Source organism: Aquarana catesbeiana, linkage group LG01, assembly GCF_042186555.1.
Source record: "Aquarana catesbeiana isolate 2022-GZ linkage group LG01, ASM4218655v1, whole genome shotgun sequence".
NCBI lineage: Eukaryota > Metazoa > Chordata > Amphibia > Anura > Ranidae > Aquarana > Aquarana catesbeiana.
The window spans coordinates 222974900-223002424 of record NC_133324.1 but is presented as its reverse complement, the minus strand read 5'-3'; the positions used below and the strand labels follow the sequence as shown (position 1 = coordinate 223002424).

The following is a 27525-nucleotide window of genomic DNA, read 5'->3' as shown; positions in this document are numbered from 1 at the left end:
TGTTAAAGAGTTGAATTTAATAAAAGCTGTGGCCTTGCCCTTTCCAACATGAATGGTGGTAAGTGGTCTTTATTGATGGTTAGAAGGGGTAAGGTCTAAGTTGGATGGATCTTGGTGTGGACCTGGGTGTATTGCACCTCAGCAGTCATGCAGGCCTCTTGAACCCATTGGGAAAGAGAGCCCTGACTGATGGGGGCATAACCAGGGCGGAGTATGGTGACCAGGGGTCACGGTGGATTGGTGGGGGGACGGGGTGGGGTTGGGCCTGAGCTCACTAAGGTGATTGCCCCAGGGGATTCTGGGCCTTTTGGTGAAGAAGATCGGTAAGAGCTGCCCACCCTCCCGCCCTATCTATGGTTGGTATGTCACAGCTTGCTGCGGTTTTTGGTGACCTTGCCAGCAAAACACGGCGGTAAGAGGTACGCCCTTCACGCTAATTGGGAGATAGACGGCAGTCCGGCACTGATGGTAAGGACAGGCCCCTCAGTTATCTCCCTTTCCACCAGTCGGAACTGAGTGCTCACAGTGCTACTGTGACTGGCACTGTGGAATGTTAAATGTTATGTTTAAGTTGTTAAAGAGTTGAATTTAATAAAAGCTGTGGCCTTGCCCTTTCCAACATGAATGGTGGTAAGTGGTCTTTATTGATGGTTAGAAGGGGTAAGGTCTAAGTTGGATGGATCTTGGTGTGGACCTGGGTGTATTGCACCTCAGCAGTCATGTCACATGCGCTGGATGTGCCAGATCTTTTATTTAATTTTATGTAATAGAATCAGTTCTATGCTCTTTCACCCCTTTCTATCTCAATCTTCTCCAAAAACATCCCACTCCTGACAGGTTCCCCACTCTGTTTTTTATAATAAATTGAGCGATGTGGTGGCACCTTTCCTCATCAAATTATTCAACCAACTCAAAACAAATGATCACCTCTCCCCCAATGTGTTCAAAGGCAATCATGGTCCCCAAACCTGGTAGGAATCCATAAACTTGGGTGAACTACCACTCAATCTTAATAATAAATGTTAACGTTATAATACTAACCTGAATGTTAGTAAAACAGTTAAACTCTCTACTCAGTATCCTAATCTACAAAGTCCAAGTCAGGTTTGTAGCTCACCACCAAGCCTCTGATGACATTAGGTACACAATTCTCAACCACCTGGCACATAGACACTCTTGGGCAATGATGTTGCTTTTTGGTGGATATGTGCAAGGCGTTCCTGAATTTGGTACTGCAACACTAATGCCGCATACACACAACCGGACTTTCCGGCAGAAAGGTCAGACGGAATCATTCCATCGGGTATTCCGATCGTGTGTGGGCTTCATCGGACTTTTTCTTTGGGAAAATTTTGACGGACCTAGAAATAGAACATGTTTTAAATCTTTCCGATGGAATCAATTCCTATTGGGAAAACCGCTCGTCTGTATGCTAATCCGACGGACCAAAAATGACGGCAGCTATTGGCTACTGGCTATTGAACTTCCTTTTTCTAGTCCTGTTGTACGTCATCGCGTTCTAAACGATCGGACTTTGGTGTGATCATGTGTAGGCAAGTCCGTTTCAACGGAACTCCGTCGGAAAAACCGTCAGTTTATTCTGACGGAAAAAAACGGTCGTGTGTACGCGGCATTTAGGCTTTGGAGGGCAATTCCTACAGTGAATAGCTGCAGCCTATGAATGTACTTGCACATCTATTAGATACCATGGTTTCATGCCCATACCTTTCTCAATGTCCACTATGCCCTCTGTTATTCATTTTGGCCCTGGATCCCTTAGTTGCGCACATCCGCCAGCATGCAGACATTAAAGCACTGGGAATATCTTGCATCCAACTTAAGATCGCTCTATTTGTGAATAATATGCTTCTATACATAACCACACCTCCCTCCCCAATCTACCAACACTCCTCTCCCAGTTCGCAGCCCTCTCTAGACTCTATGTGAACCCAACAATCTGTGGCACTAACTGTTTATCTTTTTCTGTTGACTTTACTATTTCCTTTTAAACTCGTTATTCCTTTTAAATGGACCTCTTCCTTTCCATACCTGGGTATTCTACTCACCCGCACTTACGAATCACTTCTTCGCTACTTTGATGGGGCTCTTCAGGTACTACCATGCACCCTGGGGCTGAAACATTGAATACCAGCTTATCCGACAAGTATCTGTTTATGTTCTTGATTTATATATCCCTATTGGCTAAGTTCTGAATGTCTTTGTGTCTGAATTTCGCCTGGATCTTACTTTGGCATAATACTGCTCTGTGCACACTTGGCTTTGGTATACTGTTCTTGCATTTTGTTCCTTGTCCCTGTACACTTGGGCATTTTCCACATGTAACAATTTTTCTTGTGCCCAAGTAAAACTTTCTTTTGGTAAAAAAAAAAACAAAAAACAAAAAAAAACAGAATTTTTTAATATTTCTTGCAATACTTGTCCTATGCCCCACAGACATGTCCAGTTGTGGCTGCTACTCTTCTTGACTGAATGGTGCCCATTGTAATCGCTTTATCATAAGACCTGAGCAACTTAAAAATAAAAAATAAAAAAGAATTAATGAAGTCCATACTTCTCAAACAGCCATGAACACAGACAAATAACTGAAAAAACAGAAGCCATGTGCATCTCCTGCTGTTCTGTGTATGTAAGCTATATGCTATCAAAAAAGATTCAGTGGTAAAAATGCATTTTATATAGGGTGTCAAACACTGGACTATATATTAGCTTTACTCACATTGGGAGAAAATAAAGTTTAATTGTTAATGCTATTTATTGATTTTACAGGTCTACTTTTTAAAGTAATCTGCTCTTCAACTGCGTTTCGCCACTAAAGTGGAGAAAGTCGGCACAGGCTCACTCATACTTCAAAGCATTCTTACTAAAACAAGTAGGAATATACTTACTTTTCTAGCAATATGTGTCGTGAAACACTGCCGTTTTGCTGTTCCCCAGCCACTGCAAGTATTCCGCTGGTTGGATTAGCTGAAAAACGCTTTCCCCAACTGCATGGCCTGTAGTGATGTATGTGTCATCAGAAGGAACCACAGCATGCAGTGCAGGAGCAGATATTTCATACACCTGGAAGTTTAGAAAACTTGCAGCCGCAGGGGAGCAGCAAAGCAGCAGGTTGCATGAGATGTGCTTCTCTTGGCAGGTATGCTAAGTGATGCAAGTGATACTGTGTTGACAAGGTCACATTAATAAATGCAGAAAACTCTGTGTACAAGTATTTTTTAATTTAATAATGTAGCCCTTTTTGCAGATAATGGCTCTAAGTTGGCTGGTCCTGGTGATCTCCATGCAAGTTTTTATTGTTCAAGGGAAAGTGTTTGGTGAGTAAAATAGATAATTTTATTTTGGTGAACTTGTTAGTAGGTTATCCCCTAGTGACCAGTGGGGAGTACTACAAGCCATTACAGTACACTATTAACTTAAAGTGGAGTTCCACCCAAAAGTGGAACTTCCGCTCATTTGTCTCCTCTCCCCCCTCCGGTGCCACAATTGGCACCTTTTGGGGGAGGGGGGACAGGATACCTGTCTTTGACAGGTATCCTGTTCCCACTTCCGGAAGTCTGGGCTGCAGCCCGTGACCTCACCGTGGGGCTTCCTCCCTCCTCCTCTCCCTGTCGCTGGGCCAGTAGGAGAGAGGAGCGGGGCCTCGCACATGCGCAGTAGGGTTCCCGGCGTGAAGCCATAAGTCTACACTGCTGGGTACCCTTATCCGCAATGGCGGCGGCAGTACTCGACAGCTGATGGAAACATCAGTTGTGGTGGAAACATCGCTGGACTCCAGGACAGATAAGTGTCCTATTATTAAAAGCCAGCAGCTGCAGTATGTGTAGCTGCTGACTTTTCATTTTTTTGGCCGGAACACCGCTTTAAAGTGGAAGTCCTTTCAAAATCTAAAACCCCTGCATCTATATACTCCCAAGCTGGATTGTGTGCATCCATAGACTGCACATGGTGGAGCTCGACCATTCCCCCTGCTCCCTCCTCACAGTATTTGACTGACAGCAGCAGGAGGCTATGGCTACCTGTGTCTCCTGTGAGACCAGGAAGTGCAGCCGGGACAGCGCTCGATCGCTGACAGGACTCGGATAAGTGTTTGGGATGATGTGGAGTAGAGGGAACAGTTAGTGGGAATTTTTTTTTTTTTTTTTTAATTCAGGGAATGCAATAAGATTAGACTTTAGAACCACTGTAAGCAAACATTGTCACTTTTTTCTGAATGGGCAAGCTAACAGGGTCTCTTTAGGCTGCCTTACAATTTCAATTAACTTGTAGATATTTGCTTTGTGAATGAGGTTTTACTAATTTGCACTGGTTCTTGACCTGACTTTTTTTTTTTTTTTTTTTTTTTTTTTCTATAAAGAAATACCAGTAAACCAAAAACATTTGGTTAGAGAAATAAATCAAAAACTTTTGATGGTAACACATGATACAGAGGCCAATCCCAGTGTATATATTGGACTTCGTCTTTCTGAAGAGCACAATCTGGAAAAGGAGAAGGAATACGTTCAAAAACTAAAGCCCGAGGATCTTTGCAGCAGGTAACAGAGTAATTATTCTACACCATGTTTTATGATTTATGGATGCATGATTCAAACCATTGTGTGCTTTTGCAGCTAAATCCAAATTGTGACTTGCTAACTTACACATTTTCACCATTTCATTGAAAAGTGAACTTTTTTTTTTTTTTTTGTCTCTAACTATGTTTTTTCTGATTTAAAAAATAAACTGAGAACAATATTTGTCTTTGTAGCAGCTTAAATACCAAGGATGTTGAGCCAAAGACAGGACTAATCGCTCTTCACTTGATGGCTCAGAAGGCTTCCTGTGATGTCACACATAGAATCAAGTTAATCACATGTCTGAAACATCATCTCCTCAAAGAAAAGGAAAGTTTAGGTAATGACTAGGCTCAGACCTCTCTAGCCTTCTCTTCTATCATGTATACATGATACTATAGAATTAGGTTTTTCAGTTCTGGGTAGTATGGGTTAGAATTGTTTGCTGTACTGTAAAAATCTTACTGGACATATTGACATTGATTGAAAAGAACCCAGACTCTGTGTGGTGAGTCCTGTTATCTAAGCAGTTATTCAAACGATGTAGTGATCAAACCTATTAAGCTGATCATACATTTTTAGATCATTTTTTGTTCAGCCTGCAGGTTCAGATTCCTCCACCTGTGCTACCAGTGCATATGAATGAATCCCTCCTGTCAGGCTGTTGTATTCTGACAGCCGCTTATGGTGGTTGTCAGAAAACCTGAACAGCGGCTGACAATTTTCCGATGCGATGTCGAGCAAGAGAGGCTGACATAGCCACCTGCATAGCGAATTTTGCACAGTGTATGGCCAATACATGTATAGTAAGTTAGATGCCTAGCTGGAGTTACATTATCCAGGCACTCATAACAGTTGGAGTTACACTATCCTGTCACCAGCCTCATCTAATGGTGTCATACATGTAACAATCTGGTCAGGTGTTTCTTCACAGAATCAAATAATATGATTGAATCCATCAATTATCGAAAAGATGCATAGTTTGGCAGGTTTTTTTTTTTTTCTTTTTTTTTTTTTTGGCAAAACTGATCAATTTAATCAATTATTTTGATCAGGCTGGATGGAAAATCTGACTGCAGAAATGTAGATAATTGCATATGATTTAAAGTGGTTGTACAGGTTGTGTGTGTGTGTGTGTATATCAAGCTCACACAAGAGCCCACAAAGCAAACCACTTGCTTAAAGGGGTTGCAAAGGCAAAAGGTTTTTTTATCCTAATGCATTCTATGCATTAAGATAAAAAGCCTTCTGTGTGATGCAGCCCCCCTCGGCACCCCCTAATACTTACCTGAGCCCATCTCTATCCAGCAATGTTACAGCAGTGTCTCGTCTGCCTGGGACTCCCCTCCTCATTGGCTGAGACAGCAGCGTGGCGCCATTGGCTCCTGCTGCTGTCAAAGTCAGTCAATGAGGAGAGAAAGGGGGCGGGACCGGGTTGGGGCTCCGTGTCTGAATGGACACAGGGAGCTGCGGCTCGGGTGCCCCCATAGCAAGCTGCTTGCTGTGGGGCCACTCAACAGGAGAGAGGATCCAGGAGAGCCAAAGAGGGACCCGAGAAGAGGAAGATCCAGGCTGCTCTGTGCAAAACCAACTGCACAAGGCAGATAAGTATATCATGTTTGTTATGCTTAAGTAAAAAAAAAAATACTTTACAATCACTTTAAGGGCACTCAGCAGGGGGGGGAGCCAGGAGTGCAGAAGAGGACCGCTGCTGCTCTGTGCAAAAGCTTCACACAGAGAAGGTAAGTATAACATGTTTGTTCAAATATTATATGACTACTTATGCGCTGCTATGTACAGGGCTTTTTTATTCAGAGAATAGGTGCAGCAACTCCCCTCTCCTAAGGCAACCCTTCTCTCCGCCCCCTACCCACCTTCAAGCACCCTCCCTTGTTTCCACCCTAAACCCACCTCTTTTAAAGAAAACAATCAAGTATAATTTTGTGGCGCTAAGTAATCTGTATGGAATTTGGTAACAATAACAAAAGCAGTAAAATGGATCCCTTGCAGCCAGCAACAATAGCTCCCCCAAGCAAAAATAGATTCCACCAACAATAATAGACATCTCCATTAATAACAGATCCCCCCCAGCAACAATAGACCGCTTGCAAAAAAAAAATACCACCTCGCAACAGACCCACCCCAGGAACAATAGACCCCACCAGCAACAATTGACCTCCCAGCAGCCTGCAACAATAGACCCCTCTTCAACAGTAGATATCTCCCAGCAGCAATTGACAACCAGCAACATAAGACCCCCCCCCCAGCAACAATTGACCATCAGCAACATAAGCCCCCCTGCAACAATAGATCCCCTAGCAGCCAACATTAATAGACCCTCCAGCAGCCAGCAACAATAGACCTCACCTTCAGCAGTAGATCCCTCCCAGCAAAAATTGAACCCCTTCCCATCAACAATAAATCCCCCAGCAGCTAGCATCATTGGACCCCTCGGCACATCTCACTACCCATTGCCATTGCATACTTTCAGTGCTGGAGGTGCGTTCGCGCTGAAAAAAAGCTCTGGTTATGTATAATATATAAATTATTAAATAGAAAAAAAATAGGGGTGCACTGCTCAAACGGATACAAATAAACATAAATAAACAAATATAACTTGTACTAATCCATATATCATATACAATACAGTGAGATATTAGTGATAATGGACATCCAAAAAATTATTTAGTTTTTTTATATAGTGGATTATAATCTTTCAAAAGTGAAAAAGCAAAAAAAAGTGATGTCCATCCATGTAGCAATGACTCTGTACCATAAAGCCATCACCCAACACCTCTGGGTGCAGTGCCTGCTCACCCTAAATTTTGACTCATTACAGGTCTTGTGGGCGCCTTTGAAACACTTATGATGTTATCCAAGTGTGCCTCCTCGTTTGCCAAGCTTTAAAGCTAGACCAGCTCAACTTAAGGACAAGTGCTCTGGATGTGAAAAGAATACATATGCACATAGCGTATTATACCTTTTATATAAGACCTCTTTTTAATGGATTAAAAATCGCTTACAAAAAACCTTCTTGTTTAATGCACATAGATCTAAATCCACAGCGGTAGATCACCTCCTCACCATTGCTTCACCCGGAAGCAACGGTGAGGAGGCCATCTACCATTGTGGATTTTATACATTATCTATGTGCTGTAAACAAGGTTTCTTCTAAGTGATTTTTAACCCATTAAAGCAGTTGTAAACCGCTGAAATAAAAAACCCTACAAGAAAAAGGCATAATGTGCTAGTATGCATCACATACTAGCACATTATGAAATACTCACCTTAGACGGAAGCCCTCTCGGCGGTGCCCAGTCACCATTGATGGGGCTGACATCTTCTCCCATCCTTTCTTCCGAGATCGCGGGCTCCGGGGCTGTGAGTGGGCAGAGCCATTATGTCACTCCCGCGCATGCGCACGAAAGCCCTAGGTTCTGGCAAGAAGCTCTGAAGTCTTGGCACGGTACACCGGATCTTTAGAGCGCATGTGCCGCTGACGTCAGCGGCTGCATGCAGGGTGAATATCTCCTAAACCGTGTAGATTTAGGAGATATTTTACCTACAGGTAAGCCTTATTATAGGCTTACTTGTAGGTAAAAATAACAAAGCAGGGTTTACAACCGCTTTTTAAAAGAGGTCTTATATAAGGCATAATACGCTATGAGTATGTGTATTCTTTTCACATATTTGGAGCACATTTCCTTAAGCAGAGCTGGTCTAGTTTGAAAGCTTAGCACAAGGGGAGGCTACCCAATTGAAGGAACACTAGGGAAACAATATACAGCAATACCTGTAATAGGTCAAAATTTAAGGTGAGCAGGCATTGCACCTAGAGGTGTCGGGTGATGGCTTTATAGTACACAGTCATTGCTAAATGGATGAACTTCACGTTTTTTTGCTTTTTCCCTTTAAAAAATTGCTTTTTATATAGTGGACTATAAAATTTATATTTATGTATTCTTTTTTGGATGTCTATTATCACTAATATCTCACTGTATAGTATATGGTATCACTGAGCAGAGTGTCATATGGACTAGTACAAGTTAGGTGTGTGTGTGTGTGTGTGTGTGTGTGTGTGTGTGTGTGTGTGTGTGTGTGTGTGTGTGTGGTTTTTTTTTTTTTTTTTTTTTTTTTTTATATTTAATAACATGTTTTGTTATTTAAAAAAAATCTATTTACAGTCTCTTAAGTGAATGGCACATTAAACAGTTTCATTGATCATATTTTTAATCAGACACTAAATCTATTGGCAATACAATCCTTATAAAATATTTGCATGTATGGCCATTGTAGCTCTGGCTGTATGTTTAGGGTTGTTGTCCTGTTGGAAGGTGAATCTCCACCCCAATCTCAAGTCTTTTGCAGACTCTAACCGGTTTTCTTCTAAGATTGCCCTGTATTTGGCTCCATCCATTTTCCCATCAACTCTGACCAGCTTCTCTGTCCCTGCTGAAGAAAAGCATCCCCACAGCATAATGCTGCCACCACCATGTTTCACGGTGGGGATGGTGTGTTCAGGGTGATGTGCAGTGTTAGTTTTCCACCACACATAGCTTTTTGCTTTTAGGCCAAAAAGTTCCATTTTGGTCTCATCTGACCAGAGAACCTTCTTCCACATGTTTGTTGTGTCCCCCACATGGCTTCTTGCAAACTACAAACAGGACTTCGTATGGCTTTCTTTTAACAATTGAGGAAAAGAGGGGGGGTTTAGGGACTTTCAGGAAGCCATGATCTGGTAAGATCGTGTATTTCCATCCCTAGGGACTTTATATGATGTCATGACCTGGTAAGGACATAGACATCCATCCCATTTATATTTGAAGGAAAAAGGGGTATATAACCATATACCAGGGGTGTGGGACTTTGTATGAAGCATATGACAGCCCAGAGAATAATAGGGTGAATAATGGAATTTTATTGCACATTGCATTATACATACATATTCAAATTAGCACAGGTAATATTGACATACAAAAGTAATGAGACTATTGAGCACAGTTCATAATATATATGCTGATAGCAATAAAAGTATGCATGAATCACAATGATGATTCTACATTGGTAATAACTTGGTCATATCAAATGGTAAAAATATTTGGTGGAAATATTTAAAATTCCCATGTTCACCACAGAATAAAGGTGTATGCCATTGATAAGAAAGGATATAGTCTGCAGGACCTATGGTCTCACTAGCCTGTGGGGGTACAAAATACATAACTTGAGGTTCTTGTAACACTAGTGGAAACAGAACAATCAGATGCTCTACGCGTTTCGTGGCTTCTGCCACTCGTCAGGAGAAGGGGCGTGTAGTTTCTATAAAATTGAGAAATTAAAAAAATTTTTTTGAAAAAATGGAAACCAGTAAACATATAAGAGCAAGGTTTAGGGGTACAATTGGAACCACCATAACCAAGACCTACTTACTCAGGTAAGGCCTGTTGAAGGAGTAATGGTGAGGCCCCACAGACAGTCCGGGAAACAACCCCCCACCGGGAGCTGAGGTGGGCAGCCACGCGGATAGGGAACGGGAGGCACTCGTGGCAGGCACGGCAACCGAGGACATTCTGGGAGTGAAGGGACAATGGTGAGCAAGACGAAGTGAAGAATACTAGAGGGGGGGGGGGGGGAGAGGGAAAGGAAGAGGGGCAGGAGGGAGAAAAGGAAAATAAGGGAGGAGGAAAAGAAGAAATGGTAAGGGAACAGGGGGGAGGAGGGAAGGGGGGAGAGGGAAGCAAAAGAGGGAGAAAAAGAGAAAGGAAGAACTTCCAGAGAGAAGAGGGGGGGGGGGAGAGGGGGGAAAAGGGGGGAATGTGACTAGGAAGAGGGGGGGAAAGAACAAGGGGGGGGGGAACAAGAGGGGGAGGGAGATGTGAAGACAAGGAAGGAGGTGAATGGGCAGAGAGGGGTGATGGAGGTTAGGTGAATGAATGAGGTGAAGCCCCCCGGTGGGGGGTTGTTTCCCGGACTGTCTGTGGGGCCTCGCCATTACTCCTTCAACAGGCCCTACCTGAGTAAGTAGGTCTTGTTATGGTGGTTCCAATTGTACCCCTAAACCTTGCTCTTATATGTTTACTGGTTTCCATTTTTTCAAAAATTTTTTTTAAATTTCTCAATTTTATAGAAACTACACGCCCCTGCTCCTGACGAGTGGCAGAAGCCACGAAACGCGTAGAGCATCTGATTGTCGTGTTTCCACTAGTGTTACAAGAACCTCAAGTTATTATGTATTTTGTACCCCCACAGGCCAGTGAGACCATAGGTTCTGCAGACTATATCCTTTCTTATCAATGGTATACACCTTTATTCTGTGGTGAACATGGGAATTTTAAATATTTCCACCAAATATTTTTACCATTTGATATGACCAAGTTATTACCAATGTAGAATCATCATTGTGATTCATGCATACTTTTATTGCTATCAGCATATGTATTATGAACTGTGCTCAATAGTCTCATTACTTTTGTATGTCAATATTACCTGTGCTAATTTGAATATGTATGTATAATGCAATGTGCAATAAAATTCCATTATTCACCTTATTATTCTCTGGGCTGTCATATGCTTCATACAAAGTCCCACATCCCTGGTATATGGTTATATACCCCTTTTTCCTTTTTTTTAACAATGACTTTCTTCTTGCCACTCTTCCATAAAGGCTTTGTGGAGCAAAAAGATTTGTGGAGTGCACGACTAATAGTTTGTCCTGTGGACAGATTCTCCCACCTGAGCTGTGGATCTCTGCAGCTCCTCCAGAGTTACCATGGGCCTCTTAGCTGCTTCTCTGATTTAATGCTCTTCTTGCCTGGCCTGTCAGTTTAGGTGGACAGCCATGTCTTGGTAGGTTTGCAGTTGTGCCATATTCTCTCCATTTTGGGATGATGGATTGAATAGTGCTCGGTCAGATGTTCAAAGCTTGTGTATAATCTAATTTTTTTTTTTCTAATTAACCCTGCTTTAAACTTCTCTAACTTTTATCCCTGACCTGTCTGCTGTGTTCATTGGCCTTCATGATGCCGTTTGTTCACTAAGGTTCTCTAACAAACCTCCGAGGGCTTCCCGGAACAGCTGTATTTATACTGAGATTAAATTACACACAGACCCTATTTACTAATTAGACGACTTCTGAAGCCAATTGGTACCATTAGGTTTTAGTTAGGGGTAAAGGGGCCTAATACAAATGCATGCCACACTTTTCAGATATTTATTTGTAAAAAAATTTGAAAACCATTTATCTTTTTTTTTTTTTTTTTTTTCTACTTCACAATTTTATGTGCCCCCTTGTGTTGGTCTATCACATAAAATTTAAGGGCTTTGAATACTTTTTCAAGCCACTGTATCTACCAATTAGCATTTTTTTACACTTTTTTTTTTTTTTAAAGTGACTGTAAAGGATATTATTATTATTTTTTTTTTTTAAATAACAAACATGTTATACTTGCCTGCTCTTTGCAATTCTAGTACACAGAGCAGCCCCAATCCTCCTCCTCTGGGGTCCCCCTCTGGCGCTCCCGGCTCCTCCTCCTTTTTGGTGTGCCGCCACAGGAAGCCACATAGTATTGTGGCCCCCTGCCGCGGGCTCGATCCTGAGCCGGTCTGCCTGTGTCCATAGACAGCACGGCTTGGCCCCGCCCCCATCACAGGATTTGAATGACAGCAGCAGAAGCTAATGGCACTCTCTTCCTCAGCAAAACCTGTGAGTGAGAAAAGCTGCTACAGACGGCCACAGCACTAGATTGAGTGAGGACTCAGGAAAGTATAAGGGGTGAGGGGTGATAAAAATAGTGGAACCTTCTTTTTTTTTTTTTTTTTTTTTTTTTTTTTTTATCTTAAAGTAGGCAATGCAAAAATGTTTAGATTTTAGAGCCACTTTAAGGTTAGATGGAGAAATGGGTTAAGGTTGGGTTAAAGCAGAATTTTGAGTATAAACCTAACTAATCTTAAAAATGCTCCCTCTCCCCTCCTAACACCTATGCTAATTAACCTGTGTTAGAGCCCTTGCACACTGGGGCGGGGGGTGGCGTCGGCGGTAAAACGCCGCTGTTATTAGCGGCATTTTATCGTCGGTAAAACCGCCCCGCTAGCGGCCGAGAAAGGGTTAAATACCACCGCAAAGCGCCTCTGCAGAGGCGCTTTGCCGGCGGTATAGCCGCGCCGTCCCATTGATTTTCAATGGGCAGGAGCGGTAAGGGAGCGGTATACACACCGCTCCGAAGATGCTGCTGGCAGGACTTTTTTTACCGTCCTGCCAGCGCATCGCTCCAGTGTGCAAGCCCTCCGGGCTTGCACACTGGAATGAAAGCAGCGGCACTTTCGGGGTGGTTTGCAGGCGCTATTATTAGCGCAATAGCGCCTGCAAACCGCCCCAGTGTGCAAGGGCTCTAAGAAAGGTGACTGGTCATGTGATCTTCCCTGTGTCAGCTTAAGATGAGAGAAGAGGGTACTTGACAATGGCTGGGAATGCCTGGGACCTGTGGTGCCACCCATAGGCTCTTATGGCCCATCCATTGTTGGTGCTTCCTCCTCTCTCCTGCAGTTGCGCTGGCACATGGGATCTGGATTGTGTGACTGGACCAGAGCCGGCTGAAAATTAGTTAAATATATACATCTTTCTTACACACTTTAGCCATCGTAGGTAGCAGGAGGGAGAGGAGGGAACATTTTTAAGACTTGTTAGGTTTAGCTTGGACTTCAACTTTTAAGGCTTGGTTCACACCCATGCAGTTTGCATTTGATCAGTTTCTGTGGTGCTTTTTGCGGTTGCAATTTTGTTTTGAACGCGCGCTTGGCGCTCAAAATCACAGCAAAAAACACACTACATGCTTTTCTGCAGCTTCTCTATTGAACCAAAAACACCATTTATGCGTTTAAAAAAGTCCCTGACCCTTTCCAAAAACTGAGCGGCTGAAAAAAAGCATAGATGTGAACGTGTACCATAGGAAACCATGTTAAATGGACTGTAGTGGATTTCTGCAAAAAGCAATAAAAAAAGCATAGTTGTAAACCGAGCCTTAGTGTTTTGGTTACATTGTAGAAGTTTCGAGTCAAGTTTCAATGTGTTTCAGGATGGTGAAGACGTTTTATATTAGTGTTAGGGTGAGGACTGGGTTAAAGTGATACTAAACACATACTGTTGAGTTTACATAGTCTCTTCTACTTCTGTATATCTAAGTACCTTTTTTCTCAATTGATATACAGTACAGCTATCACATGACCCAGATCTTTCCCAGCCTGTCTGCAGGGAAACAGAAGCAGGAGGAGCATCTAGTCATCAGCTGCTGGTCACATAATACAAATAAATTAAAGTCTTTGGAATACAGAGTAAAAATAAATAATATTGTTTTAAATTGTCATACAAATATATGTATTTGAAATTAAATCTTAATTTTTTTGCAATCACATGGTGTGGGCAAATTTCTGTGTCATGCCCCTTCCAGCTTGTGTCTTAGAATAAGAGGGAGGTGAAGCCTCGATTTAATCTACATGTAATATCCCCTACATTGTGTTTTTAGCCTGGTTAGTGGGCACGGAGGATGTTATAGGGAGAAAATGCTCAGCATAGAAACTCTCTAAAGTTGGCATTAGCAAAATCCCTAGCTGAATTGGGGACATGAACAGAAGAGGGGATAGAGCAGCAGGATCAACCAGATTTTTTTGCAGAATACAGAAAACAAATCTTAAAGTGACTGAGTATGAACAGCATATAATCCAGCATGTATAGATAGTTTTTATATGATGTGGGTTTAGAGTCAAGTTAAAAGTTAGGGGTTGGGTATCGGTTACATTAAGTAATGGGGGTAGGTCAAATTTTAGGAGGGTGGGTGGTGATTGGGTTTTAGAGGAGTTCAAGTAAGGGGATGATTAGGTATTGGGGTCAGTCTAAGGACTGGGTTTTGCCAAGGGGTCAATTCATGAGGGGGACACTTTTCACTACCCAAAATAAGTTTGAGTCTCCCTTGTACTGAAAACCAAAGTACTGAGAATTGCATATCAGTATATGAAATACCTTCCTAAGATTATGCCAGAACCAAGCAATTGGTAAACTTTACATTAAAACATATATACATATATTTAAACTTTAATATAATTATACCGAATATATATACAGTACATTTTAAATGGTTTCCCTATTTGGTGTGGTTTTCCTATGTAACCATTTAAGCCCCAGATCATTTGGCTGACCAAAGACTACAGCACTTTTTGCGATTCGGCACTGCATCGTTTTAACTGACAATTGCACAGTCATGCGACGTGGCTCCCAAGCAAAGTTGACGACTTTTTTTTTTTTTTTTTCCACAAATAGAGCTTTCTTTTGGTGGTATTTGATCGGCTCTGCGGTTTTTATTTTTTGCACTATAAACAAAAAAAGAGCGTCAATTTTGAAAAAAAAAAGCATTATTTTTTTACTTTTTGCTATAATAAATATCCCCAAAAAATATATAAAAAAAAAAACATTTTTTTTCCTCAGTTTAGGCCGATACGTATTCTTCATATTTTTGGTAAAAAAAATCGCAGTAAGCGTTTATTGATCGGTTTGCGCAAAAGTTATAGCGTCTACAAAATAGGGTTTAGTTTTATGACATTTTTATTAATTTTTTTTTTTTTTTTTTTTAACACTTTTGGCGCTATTTTGGGACCATTCACATTTATACAGCGATCAGTGCGATTAAATATGCATGGATTACTGTGTGAATGTGACTGGCAGTGAAGGGGTTAACCAGGAGGGAGTGCTGCAGGGGTTAAGTGTGTCCTAGGGAGTGATTCTAACTGTAGGGGGGATGGGCTACGTGTGACACGACACTGATCACTGCTCCCGATCACAGGGAGCGGTGATCAGTGTCATTAGGCAGAACGGGGAAATGCTTGTTTATATTAGCATTTCCCCATTCTTCCTCTCTGAGACGATCGCGGGTATACCCGCGGACATCGAGATCACGCTCGCGGCAGGGCCGCTCGTGAGCTGCTGGCGGCGCGCACGCGCCCACAAATTTTAAAAGGGACGTACCTGTATGCCCATTTGCCTGTCCGTGCCATTCTGCCGACGTAAATGTTCGTGCAGCGGATTGAAAGTAATTTTTTACTTTCAGAGCCCTCCCCCCAGTGGGAGCACAGGCAGCAGAGGTTCTAATCCCACACTACTCTAATCAAAACTACTTTGCCTACTTTCCTGTAATTTCGACAGTTTCAACTGCTAATGTTGCTAGCTCTGTACTTGTGGTAAATTAATTTATTTCTGTTTCCACTTAACAGCGCTATATGGTAAACCATTAACCAGCTATTATCAATACAGCCTTGGTATTCTGGCATTGTGTGTCAATGATAAGTTAATTGATAAACATTTTATCAACAAGATCACCTATGCTGAAGAAAAGAATCAGTTTATCCATGGAAAAACCATCTCAATAGGTAAGATACAGGGACCATGTAGAATGTATGAAAATAGGTTTCTGATTTATCTTCACTAGCACAGAATTCTCCCAAACAAGTCCTCAACCCCTGCTATCAGTGCATGTTCTTTAGATAGATAGATATTGTCTCCAGTATGTTTTGCGTGTGGACATCCACAAAACATGAACTGTTGGTAAGATCCAAAAGGTTTTAAATAAAATACATCTAGAATGACACTGGTGATTTAATTAACTCCTTGTGCGTTATGTTACGGTTTTAGCAAACGTGGCTCAGCACAGAAACAGCACTACCCTAATACATCATAAAATAAAAACCTTTTAAAGTAAAACTAAAGGCAAAACCTTCTCCCCTTTCTTCTTCTCCCCTTTCTTCTTCTCCCCTTTCTTCTTCTCCCCTTTCTTCTTCTCCCCTTTCTTCTTCTCCCCTTTCTTCTTCTCCCCTTTCTTCTTCTCCCCTTTCTTCTTCTCCCCTTTCTTCTTCTCCCCTTTCTTCTTCTCCCCTTTCTTCTTCTCCCCTTTCTTCTTCTCCCCTTTCTTCTGTTTTTATTGCTGTCTGCACCAACATTAGGGAGCTTCACCTTCCCTATTTGTCCTGTATACCATTATCATTGAGTAAAAGAAAATCCCTAATTTTCAGTTGTCCTTAGAAAAGTAATAGAGGGGAAATCTTCCATTTGGGACACTAGTTCTGGTGACCTGGGGGGGCCCCAAAGGATTCACCTAACTTGCAGAGATTTCCTCTCACTTCCTTTTTGGATCAGAAAGTGAAGTTACATTTCCACAATGGGACACAGATGGCAAAAAAATAAATAAATAAATAAATCCGATGGGTTATAATTCCTCCCTTACTGTATCCAAAATGAGAGAGGAAAAAAAAAGTTTTGCCTTTCAGTTCTACTTTAACGTAACTTTTACTAACCAAAGGCAGACATATGTGACGACCTATTGGGGTCTTGGGAAGTAAGAAAGGACCGGTCCAAGAATCTTTTTATTGGAAAGGGGGATACTACTGTGTAGCGTTAGCTGCCTGTATTTCTCGATCTACTGATCATTTTCACGTGAAACTTTAACAGAGGGTAACCCCTGTGTATTTGGGTTTTAAGGCAGTGAATTGTTCTGGGTTGTGATGGATTTGTTGTAAAGTCAAATATTCATCTATTTAGTATAAAATTAGATCAGACTGAATGGAGTCATTATTGTCAGGAGCAAATGCTTCACATGGTGTGGTGGGTTAAATAAAAAAACATAGTCATTTATGGCCATTCTTCTGAAATATCAAATCCCAGGATGACCTACTAGAAAAGCAAATTTGTAAAGCACACCACCGTACTGCTGCCCTCGGGCTCTACGGGGTTGATTTACTAAAACTGAGGAGTTCAAAAACTGGTGCAGCAGTGCATGGTAGCCAATTGGCTTTTAACTTCAGCTTGTTCAATCAAGCGTTGACAAAAAAAACTGGAAGCTGATTGCTTTATTTATTGCTTCAGATTTTGCACTCTCCAGTTTAGTAAATCGACCCCTAGGTGTCAGAGATTGTTAGGAGTATACAGGTTTACGTGAAAGGCCAATTTTACCAATGCTGTAGTAAAAATGTTGTTAGTTACTGGCAAGTTAAAGTACAACTGAAGTCTATACAGCTCATAGAAAGGTGACATAAGCATCAGCTCTACTCTGCTAAATGAATGTAACTTCTTAAAAATGCCCTTCCATTGATATATTTTGTAAAAAAAAAAAAAAAAAAAAACACCTTTCCCTACCTCTGCCCATTGCCTTCCCCTCCAGTTTCAATGTAAAGGGTGTGATGGACAGGTTCAATCTGCATTCCAACCTGCACTCTCAAAACCTTGTAAGTGACTACATTTCCCATCATTTTTTGTGCCATTTCCTCCTGGTAGGCATTGTGTGAAAGGCGAGAATAGGGAAGTAACGGTCACACAACTAGAAAGAGGGTGTGCCTTGCTAACCATCTAATTACCTGACAGCGGATAGTGCCACATCATGCTGTAGTCCTAATGGCTACAGAGGATGCAAACTGTAACTCAAAGTATTCTGGGGGAGGGTGGCAGCAGAGTGGTCAGTTGACTGGAGGAAATGACAGCCGTGGATTAGAGGAGTGCTTCTCAACCCTGTCCTCAAGTACCCCCAATAGGCTATGTTTTGGGAATTTCTCTTAGCTAAAATAGCTGTCCAAAGTACCAAGCCATTGACAATGATTTAAAGCACCTGTGCAAGATAAAGGAAAACCTGCAAACATGGCCTGTTGGGGGTACTTCAGGACAGGGTTGAGAACTACTGGATTAGAACACTTTTTTTATATAGTAGATAGTCCCATTATTCTTGATTTGTGATATGGACAGATACTAACATTGCATTTGCATTAAATTTTAAATCGCATGCTGCCTTCTTATATGTGGATAGGAAAGTCCATACTTCCAAGTCTCACCCAACAGCCACTGTGCCCTAATAGATCTTGCTTTAGAGAGAATAAACTATTATGCCGCGTACACCCGATTGGACTTTCCGACAACAGAACCGTGGATTTTTGTTCGAAGGTTGTTGACTCCAACTTGTCTTGCATACACACGGTCACACAAATGTTGGCCAACAATTGCAAATGCTGGAACGTGGTGACGTACGACGAGCTGATAAAGAAGAAGTTTAATAGACTGTGCCCCACCCTTTGGGCTCCTTCTTCTTGATTCCGAGCATGCTTGAACTTTTATGCGACGGACTTGTGTACACACGATCGGAAATTCCGACAACAAAGTTTTGTTGGTGGAAAATTTGAGAACCTGCTAGCAAACATTTTGTTGGCGGAAAGTCCGCCAACAAATGTTCGATGGAGCGTACACACAGTCGGACTTTCAGCCAACAAGCTCACATCCAACATTTCCCGTCGGAAAATCCGACCGTGTGTACGCGCCATTAGAGTCCAGTTGCAGCAAAGTATTATTGAGGACAAAGACGCACAGTGCTGAGGTGAAAGTGTCACCAATGCAGTGTAAGATCACAAGAAGCTACTATGTGATTCAACCCACTGATATCCATTCAAAATTGTGTCTATTATATTTGAATTAAGTTGTAAGTTATTGCTAGTAAATTCTATGCTGCATACAAATGACTTGTTGAGTTGCTCTTATGTTCGAAAAAAAAAACTCTTGCAGCTCATAACAATTTGGATTCTGTGGGCCGTGTTTACCTACATAGGGATGCACAAGTGTTGCATTCATCTCTGTGCAGGTATTCCAACTGTGTCAACAGGGACGCAGCGGCTGCACGGACGTATGTATGCATTCTGGGCCATGCACTACAAGGGATGCACTGAACACCTGTGTGGGTAAACCCTGACCTTGCACGGGTGTATACATTGATACTTCCCATGTATATGAGGTCTGGAATAAAATGGAGAAACTGAATGACTTATGGTCAACAAGAAGCAACTTGTTCCACATTTTGTTTATTTATATTTTTTTCCGGTATCTGATTTGTTTGGTAACATGCCTCCTTATGTTATACCATTACAGACACTGAAGCCATGGCTGGTTTAGCACTCCTATGTTTAAAAAATTCTAATAAGTATCCTCGTGAAGAGGTCGTCTACATGAAGAAGGCTATAAAAAGTATTAAAGACAAAATTTTGACCTCACAGGGCACTGATGGGCAATTAGGAAACATCTATAGCACACCTCTTGCTGTACAGGTAAGCCTGCAGAGAATGTTTCGCTCTAACAGCTTGCCATCCAGATTACTTGAAAAATTGTTTCGGTCATACTTTTTATCTATTGTACTGCTCAACATTTGAAATTTTACATTCCTGACATAATTTTGTGGTTACATAGAATTGGGGTGGTTTTAGCAGTAAATTCTCAAAGCAGTCACAAGGTTTTAAAGCTGAACTCCAGACAAACTGTGAAATACACAGACAAAATCCCCCCCCTTATATACTTTCCACTCCGAGCTGGCCTCAGTGTTTTTTTTAATTTTTCTAGCATCCTTACGTGATTGACCTCTTTTGTCTGCTGAAAGAAGCTTGCCTTCTTGTGTGGAGTTTTTTTTTCCCCCATCTTTCTCTGTATTTCTTTTTCCATTAGGATTATTCTAACAATGCTTGGTTACACCATAACCACTGGTGAATGGTGAATACAGGGCAGAAGCCCTTTAAACATTCATTTCAGGGTGCCATAATTGTTTATTTCCTTTGGGGTATTTTCCACTGCTGTTCCCCTGTGGCATGCAGTATGGAACCATGTAGTATTGAAGGGCACTTGCAATGGCACTGTTGCACCTGTTCTAAATTTAGAGTGGCACTCTACTGTGGCTGGGTGCAATGGTACCCGGGTGGCCTTTGGCACATACTATGCCCTTCGCTGTGTCAGGTCAGAGGAAATTTCTGCACCAGTGCAGCCTGTACCTACCCTTTTAGACTTTGGATGCTGACTATTGCACATTCCCTGGTCTCATGGGTACAATATTAGCAGTGATGCTCCATACCCCTGGATTGTGGCCTACAGTTGCTTGCAATGAGGCACCACTCCTCCCACCCCACTACTGCGAAGGATTGTGCGTACCCCTCCAGGGCTGGAATTAGGAAAATCTTTTCCTCTTCAATCCTGGAAAATTTTCAGTTACACCCTGTCAGGCTGGGGTGCGGTCCTGTACACCCTCTTGGTGTAGGCGACATGGTTGTCAGAGAAAGCTGTGGCCTACATCAGTTATCAAGAATGAACTAGGAGCCCTGCTGCTATAAAAGAAGTAGACTTGATTCCCTCATGGACAGAACGTCACATCTTGGCTTTGTCTGTTATCCCAGGCATTAAAAACTGGAAGGTGGAATTTCTCAGTTGGTAACTGGAACCAGAAGAATGAGCCCTTTTTGCATGCAATTTTCAAGCACTTTGCCACAACTGGGGGACACAAGACATGGAGCTCCTTCAAAAACAAACTGGCCTGGTTTGTCGCCAGGTTCTGGGACATGGAGCATTTGCAGTGGACACTCTGACTCCATGGTTTCCGTTTAGGCCGATGTATGCCTTTCCATCCCTCCAGAGTCTCCCTCACCTATGTTGCAGGATGGCGATTGAGGGTACCCTGGTGATTCACATCACACCAGATTGGCCCAAGAGGAGCTGGTATTTAACCAGGCTACTGGCAGACGCTCCATGGGAAGTTGTGGCTTATACAGACCTTCCGTCCCATGGGCCAGTGTTTCAGACGCTGCATTTAACAGCATGGCTGTTGATGCCAGGGTCCTGAGGGAAAAGAGCCTTTTTTTTTCTACTGTTCTCTCTACCCTCTTAAAGGCTAGGTCTGTTAGCTCCTCATGGACTTTCCAGCATCGGCATTTCGCAAATTTGCATAGTACCACCTGGACCATGAAAGTCCATATCCTGTAAATTGCACATACCAGCATTGCTCCTCCTGCTTTAAATGTTGCATGCCCTCCCATTAGTGATCCATCTGTTTGGGGGGGCTCTCAAGAAAAACCATTGGCCTCTCATTTCCCTCCATTCAGCTGTTTTCTGGATGAGCTGAATAATACAATAATGCACGTGGTTAGCAGCCGCTCCAGGCCGTTTAAACGGCATGCTTGCACTGCTCCATCAGAGCTAGATAGCGGCCACTCCAAGCTGTTTTGATTACTGCAGTGGTTGAGCTCAGCTAAAGTAGGGGAGAGCTCACTGTGTATGGGCACAGTTTCTCCAGGAAACATATTTTAATGGTAAGTCAAAAATCCTTTTACATGGTGGCTGTTTTATCTGTGACGGGATCTTTTTCTGTTCATGCAGTCCTAACATTTGCACAGCCCTGCCAGACTGCATAGGTGACCTGACTTTTTTTATTTTTTTTTATTCTGGTTAAGCAAGGCAGCTAGGTCACCTTCCCACCTCCACCCAGTGATTGGATAGTGAAGGAAAAGCTTTATTCTGATGGGGCCATCACTCTGCTCTCTCCTCCTGTCTCCATATTCCCTGTTGGCTCACAACACACCTGACTGTGTTCTGACAGGGGGGCTGCTTCTGAGACCGGCTTCTGTCGGACAGGGAGCTGTACACACAGGCTGAATGTCGGCCGGTCCCCGCCAAACTGGCTGTTTGCAGCGTTATAGCCAAAAGATGGCTACAGCGCAGCTCTCTCATTTTGGGAGGGCGTCCATGGCTGCCCCCCCCCCAGAACCAAGTGTCTCAAGTGCGCTCTGTGGTCACTTTGCCCTTTGGACAGAAACTAAAAAACTTGTTTTTTTTGGTATTTTTTTTTCGTTTTTGTTTAGAAAAAAAGATTATAAAAAAACAGTGGTGATTAAATACCACATGAAGAAAGCTCTGTCTATTTAAAAAAAATATATATATATATATATATATATATATATATATATATATATATATATATATATATATATATATATATATATATATATACACACAGCACCTGCCCGCGAGAATGTTTCCAGCGCAATCCTATTGCGCTGGTTCTCAGCGACAGGGTACTGTATGTCTCGCGCTCGCTGCAATAGGAAAAACACATTTCCTATTACAGCGAGCGCGAGATGACAAAAAAATGGTGTGGGGGTTCCCCCAGAATCCATACCAGACCCTTATCCAAGCACGCAGCCCGGCCGGTCAGGAAAGGGGGTGGGGACGAGCGAGCACCCCCCCCTCCTGAACCATACTAGGCCGCATGCCCTCAACATGGGGGGGTGGGTGCATTGAGGGAGGGGCGCAGGGCGACAACCCCAATCCTCACTGTGACAGCAGGCCAGGAATCTTCTCCCTATGTCTGCTGCCACAATTTAAAAAAAAAAAAAAAAAAAAGGCAGCTGTGCAAGGCTCTGTCCACCGGCCACACGTCTCATTCACAGTCCTCTGTGAATGGAAAAATACAACATTTTGCAGCCTTTAGTTTTCAATGAACTACTACGGTGCTATGAGCTCTGTAGTAGTTAATTGAGTCTTCCTGTCAGAATGTATCTGCTTGCTCATACAAGGTACCAGCAAGCCTATACACTGATAGATCTGCAGGAGTCCTGCATGGCATCAGTGATATGCTGATCACTAGTGCAATGCTTTACAGGCTTTTTTTTGCAGGTAAAAAAAAAAGTGCATTTGTTATTTTTTGAACTTGTCCTTTAAGCATTGCTTAGACATAAGCCTGGGATTTCCATATATTCAAATAAATGAATGGAAGAATGAAAAATGACAAATCATATTTGTGAAGGGGTAGATGTACTGACACAGTACAATAAAGAAAGCAGTGTCCCGTTCCACAGTAGAAAGCCCCTTGCAAAACACTGAAGACAGTTTTTTAAGGACTTAGTAACATCAGTAAAATTGTTCTTTCCAAGTTCCTCTTAGCACTTGGTGGTCAAAGCGGCAGAGAACCTTCTTCCAAAGCAATAAGAGCCTTACTGGAAGCAGTGGTCCAAGGGAAGTTCTCCAATCCAATGATGATGTCCCAGTTATTACCTGTGTTCCACCAGAAGACTTACCTAAATCTGGCAAATATAAAGTGTGACGCATCCACAAGTACGTGAGTGACCCAGGGTTGAATTTATAGTCGTATAAAATTTGCAAATTGTTAATGTTTTATTTAAAATTTAGATACCTAAATAGGAGTTTTCAAACACTAAAACCAGTATAGTGTTGCATAACTTCCTGTGAATATGTAAGTTTAATCCCATTTTAAGCTTTGGTCCAAATGGTATAAATAAAAATAGGGTGCAGCAAAACAGTAATGCCCTGTACACACGACCAGACTTTCCGGCAGACTAGGTCCGATGGTCTTCCCAACGGACTTTCTGAATGGACGGACTTGCCTACACACGACCAGACTTTCAGGCAGACTAGGTTCGACGGAGTTACAGTGGACTTCCGAATGAACGGACTTGCCCACACACGGACAAGTCCATTCATTTTGAACGTGACTCGGGTACGATGGGACTAGAAAAGGAAGTCAATCTCGCCGCATTTATCGGCGAAATTAACACCTTGCAAACCCTGTCGCAGAGCATACCAGGTCCTTAGGTCTGGTATGGATTTTAAGGGGAACCCCCTACGCTGAAAAAACAGCGTGGGGGTCCCCCCAAAATCCATAACAGACCCTTATCCGAGTGCGCAGCCTGGCCGGTCAGGAAAGGAGGTGGGGACGAGCGAGCGCCCCCCCTCCTGAACCGTACCAGGCCGCATGCCCTCAACATGTGGGGGGGGGGTGCCCCGCGCCCCCCCACCTCGAAGCACTTTGTCCCCATGTTGATGAGGACAAGGGCCTCTTCCCAACAACCCTGGCCGTTGGTTGTCGGGGTCTGCGGGCAGGGGGCTTATCGGAATCCGGGAGCCCACTTTAATAAGGGGGCCCCCTGATTCCGGCCCCCCGCCCTGACGTCACAGTCCCGGGGCATCGGGAGAAGAGACACCAGGAGAAGAGGCCGGAGAGACCCCTGAAGTTGGAAGAAGACCCCCAGAGCTGCCTAATAAATTACTTTTAAACCTGTCTAGTGTGTTTGTTTTTTTTTTGTTTTTTGTTTTTTTTGACACATTTTTTTTCCCCAGGTGAATGGGTAGGGGTACACCATACTCATTCACGTAGGGCATTGGGCCGGGATCAGGGGGCCCCTTTATTAAAGGGGGCTCCCGGATTCTGATAAGCCCCCCGCCCGCAGACCCCGACAACCAACGGCCAGAGTTGTCGGGAAGAGGCCCTTGTCCTCATCAACATGGGGACAAGGTGCTTTGGGGGAGGGAGGGGCGCAGGGCGCCCCCCTCCCCCAATGCACCCACCCCCCCATGTTGAGGGCATGCGGCCTAGTATGGTTCAGGAGGGGGGGGGTGCTCGCTCGTCCCCACCCCCTTTCCTGACCGGCCGGGCTGCGTGCTTGGATAAGGGTCTGGTATGGATTCTGGGGGAACCCCCACACCATTTTTTGTCATCTCGCGTTCGCTGTAATAGGAAATGTGTTTTTCCTATTGCAGCGAGCGCGAGACATACAGTACCCTGTCGCTGAGAACCAGCGCAATAGGATTGCGCTGGAAACCTTCTCGCGGGCAGGTGCTGTAGGCTACCCTTGCTTCGTATTTGGTCCGTCGGACCAGCATACAGACGAACAGGCTTCCCGATAGGAACTGAGTCTGGCGGAGTTCCAGTGGGAAGATTTGAAACAAGTTTCAAATCTAAAGTCCGTCGGCTTTTCGACTGAAAAGGTCCTTCGGAAGTCCGATGAAGCCCACACACGGTCAGATTGTCCGCCGGATTCGAAAAGTCCGCTCGTGTGTACACGGCATAACAGTTCTATGTCCCCTTTTTTTGTTTTTTTTGTTTTTTTTAAAGTTATTTTTTATTTCTCTAAACCAGCCCCAGCCGAAAAGTAAATTCCTTGCAGTATGCTGAAGAGAGGACCCCTGTGCTTTGTGCAAGACCTACAGCTTTCGTATTAGCTGTAGGAAAGAAAGCACTGCTAATTGGGGAGCTGTAGGTCTGTAAGGGCTCATTCACGCTTGCTCAAAATACTGGCGCTTATCAAACACGCCTATAGTGTTAATGCATGTTAATAGGTGTGGTTGATAAGAGTTTAATGAGCATTAAAAATGCTCCCCCAAATGCCTTATGCATGTTTGCGGTGCTTTTGGCTTGTTAAAACTGCACCACAAAAGCCTACAATAGCTTATTAAGGTGCAGGCCAGGAAGCTGTCCGTCGCGTCCTTAACAACCAATGAGTCATCAACCGGCTTCCCCGCTGACAGCTGAATGTAAAAACAAGCATTGCCGGCAATAAAAAAACAAAACAAATGGCCTGCCCCCCCCATCCATACCAGGCCCTCTGAGTCTGGTATGGATTCTGAGGGGAACCCCATGCCAAATTAAAAAAAAAAAAAAAAGCATGGGGTCCCCCCCCAAATGCATACCAGGCCAGCAGGTCAGAAAGGGACGAGCGAGCGCCCACTCCTGAACCATACCAGGCAACATGCCCACAACATATCGGGGGGGGCGGGGGGGGGGGGCTGGTGGTTTGGGTATAAGGTCTTCTTCCCCACAATCCTGGGCTGTGGTGGTGAGGATTGGTTCTTTTTATTAAAAATAAAAAAAAACCTATGTGTCCCAGTGCAGATCCAACATCAACCACGATGCCTGCCTCCACCACCAACCCCCAAACAAAAGAGAAAAGCTTTGCTCATGTCGAAGGCTCCCGGCTGTCTGCTCCGCCACCTGACCTTTCTTCATTTTTTTTTTTTTTTTTTTTTTTTTTTTTTTATGTTTTTTTTGCCAGCAATGCTTGATTTTACATTCAGCTGCAGATGTTATTACCCTCTCAGAGCTCAGAATAGTCCTAATTGTCACCAATAGTTAAAATCATGACCATTGCCAGTAATTGTTGTGCTGTCTATGCCCACTCTTTCCCTTGTTTTAATATTCAGTTATAATATCTGTAACAATATTCATTGTTTGTAAATCTGTTCTGTTCTTTCCTTTTAGATAAGCCGTTGTCAATCCCTACCCCTCTTCCTGCCCTGCATGAAGTTGCCATTGCTGCTAAGCCAATTCATGTCCGACTAATAGTGGAAGGTCATCATTTTGAAGAAGTCATTGAGGTCCCTTCACAATCTTCACTTCTGGATGTTCTCAACGCTGCACAGGAGCATTCAAATTTTTCGTAAGCTCTCAATTATGACCCAATTTCAACATATGCACTATTTTTATGATTCTAGGGGGTTTTGTCCCTTTTTAAAGCTGAATTTTGGGATAAGCAAGTACTGTCTAAATATAAGAGGCTTGTCTATTCTTCCTTTTAATCTTGGTGTGCTTTGTGTTTTTCTTCCAGATCCTATGCAGTATTTCAGTGTGACAATGTCACCGATACTTTAGCAAGCTAATCTTTGGGTTCAAAAAGGCACTTGGGGCACACAGTGGATATATATCCCTTGTGACTTGTGCTAAATAAATTTGAATGAGAAGTTTTTTTGTTTTTTTTAATGTGTCTCATGTTTTCCTTTTTAATAATTCCATAGCATCATGTTCGTTGTTTTGTGGCTTTTTACCAACAATTTTATGCTGCAAATGCCAAATTCTGGCTAACATATGTATGTTGCAATCAACAGTCCAACCATACAATATGTTCAGTATGGCAATCTGAGCACTGTACACCAATTTTTCTGTTCTTGGCAAACGGGACTGGATTTTTGCTGCACTGGAACATGGTCTTCAAATTCCAATGTGCTGTGCATGAGTAGATGCCATTATGTTCACAAAGTGAGTTTTCTTTGGGCACTTGTGTACTTCTAGCTGGATATTCTCCACTGATCTTTCTCTTTAAAGGATCATCATTTAAAAAAATTATTATATTGAGATAACTTTATGTGGTTTATACATATTGATATATCCAAACACAGGCATTTATGTATATTTTCCCAAGGTGCCTTTCAGGATAGCACCTGAGGGATTGTCTCCTCCCAGCGGAAAACAGGAAACACCTCCTTCCTCCAGATCTTTAAAGGGAGGCACCTCCTTACCACCCATCAGTTTTTGTGTTTCCTCCGGCCAAGATGGAATATCCGTGG

The 27525-nt window shown here is 42.9% G+C and overlaps 1 protein-coding gene across 4 annotated transcripts in view; it reads left to right on the top strand.

Annotated features, from left to right (window-relative positions):
* TCN2 (transcobalamin 2) overlaps positions 1 to 27525 on the top strand; it is a 63578-nt gene that overhangs the window by 18929 nt on the left and 17124 nt on the right. Inside the window, exons 2-9 of one of the 4 annotated variants that reach the window (XM_073625366.1) lie at positions 2788 to 2890; positions 3266 to 3335; positions 4376 to 4553; positions 4766 to 4911; positions 15825 to 15980; positions 19507 to 19682; positions 23322 to 23502; positions 26444 to 26621. In XM_073625366.1, the coding sequence (XP_073481467.1) occupies positions 3269 to 3335; positions 4376 to 4553; positions 4766 to 4911; positions 15825 to 15980; positions 19507 to 19682; positions 23322 to 23502; positions 26444 to 26621 (1082 nt within the window). In that variant the 5' untranslated portion in view covers positions 2788 to 2890; positions 3266 to 3268. Of the gene's footprint in view, positions 1 to 2787; positions 2891 to 3253; positions 3336 to 4375; positions 4554 to 4765; positions 4912 to 15824; positions 15981 to 19506; positions 19683 to 23321; positions 23503 to 26443; positions 26622 to 27525 lie in introns of all 4 variants that reach the window. The other 3 variants (XM_073625374.1, XM_073625356.1, XM_073625380.1) reach the window with 3 other exon arrangements.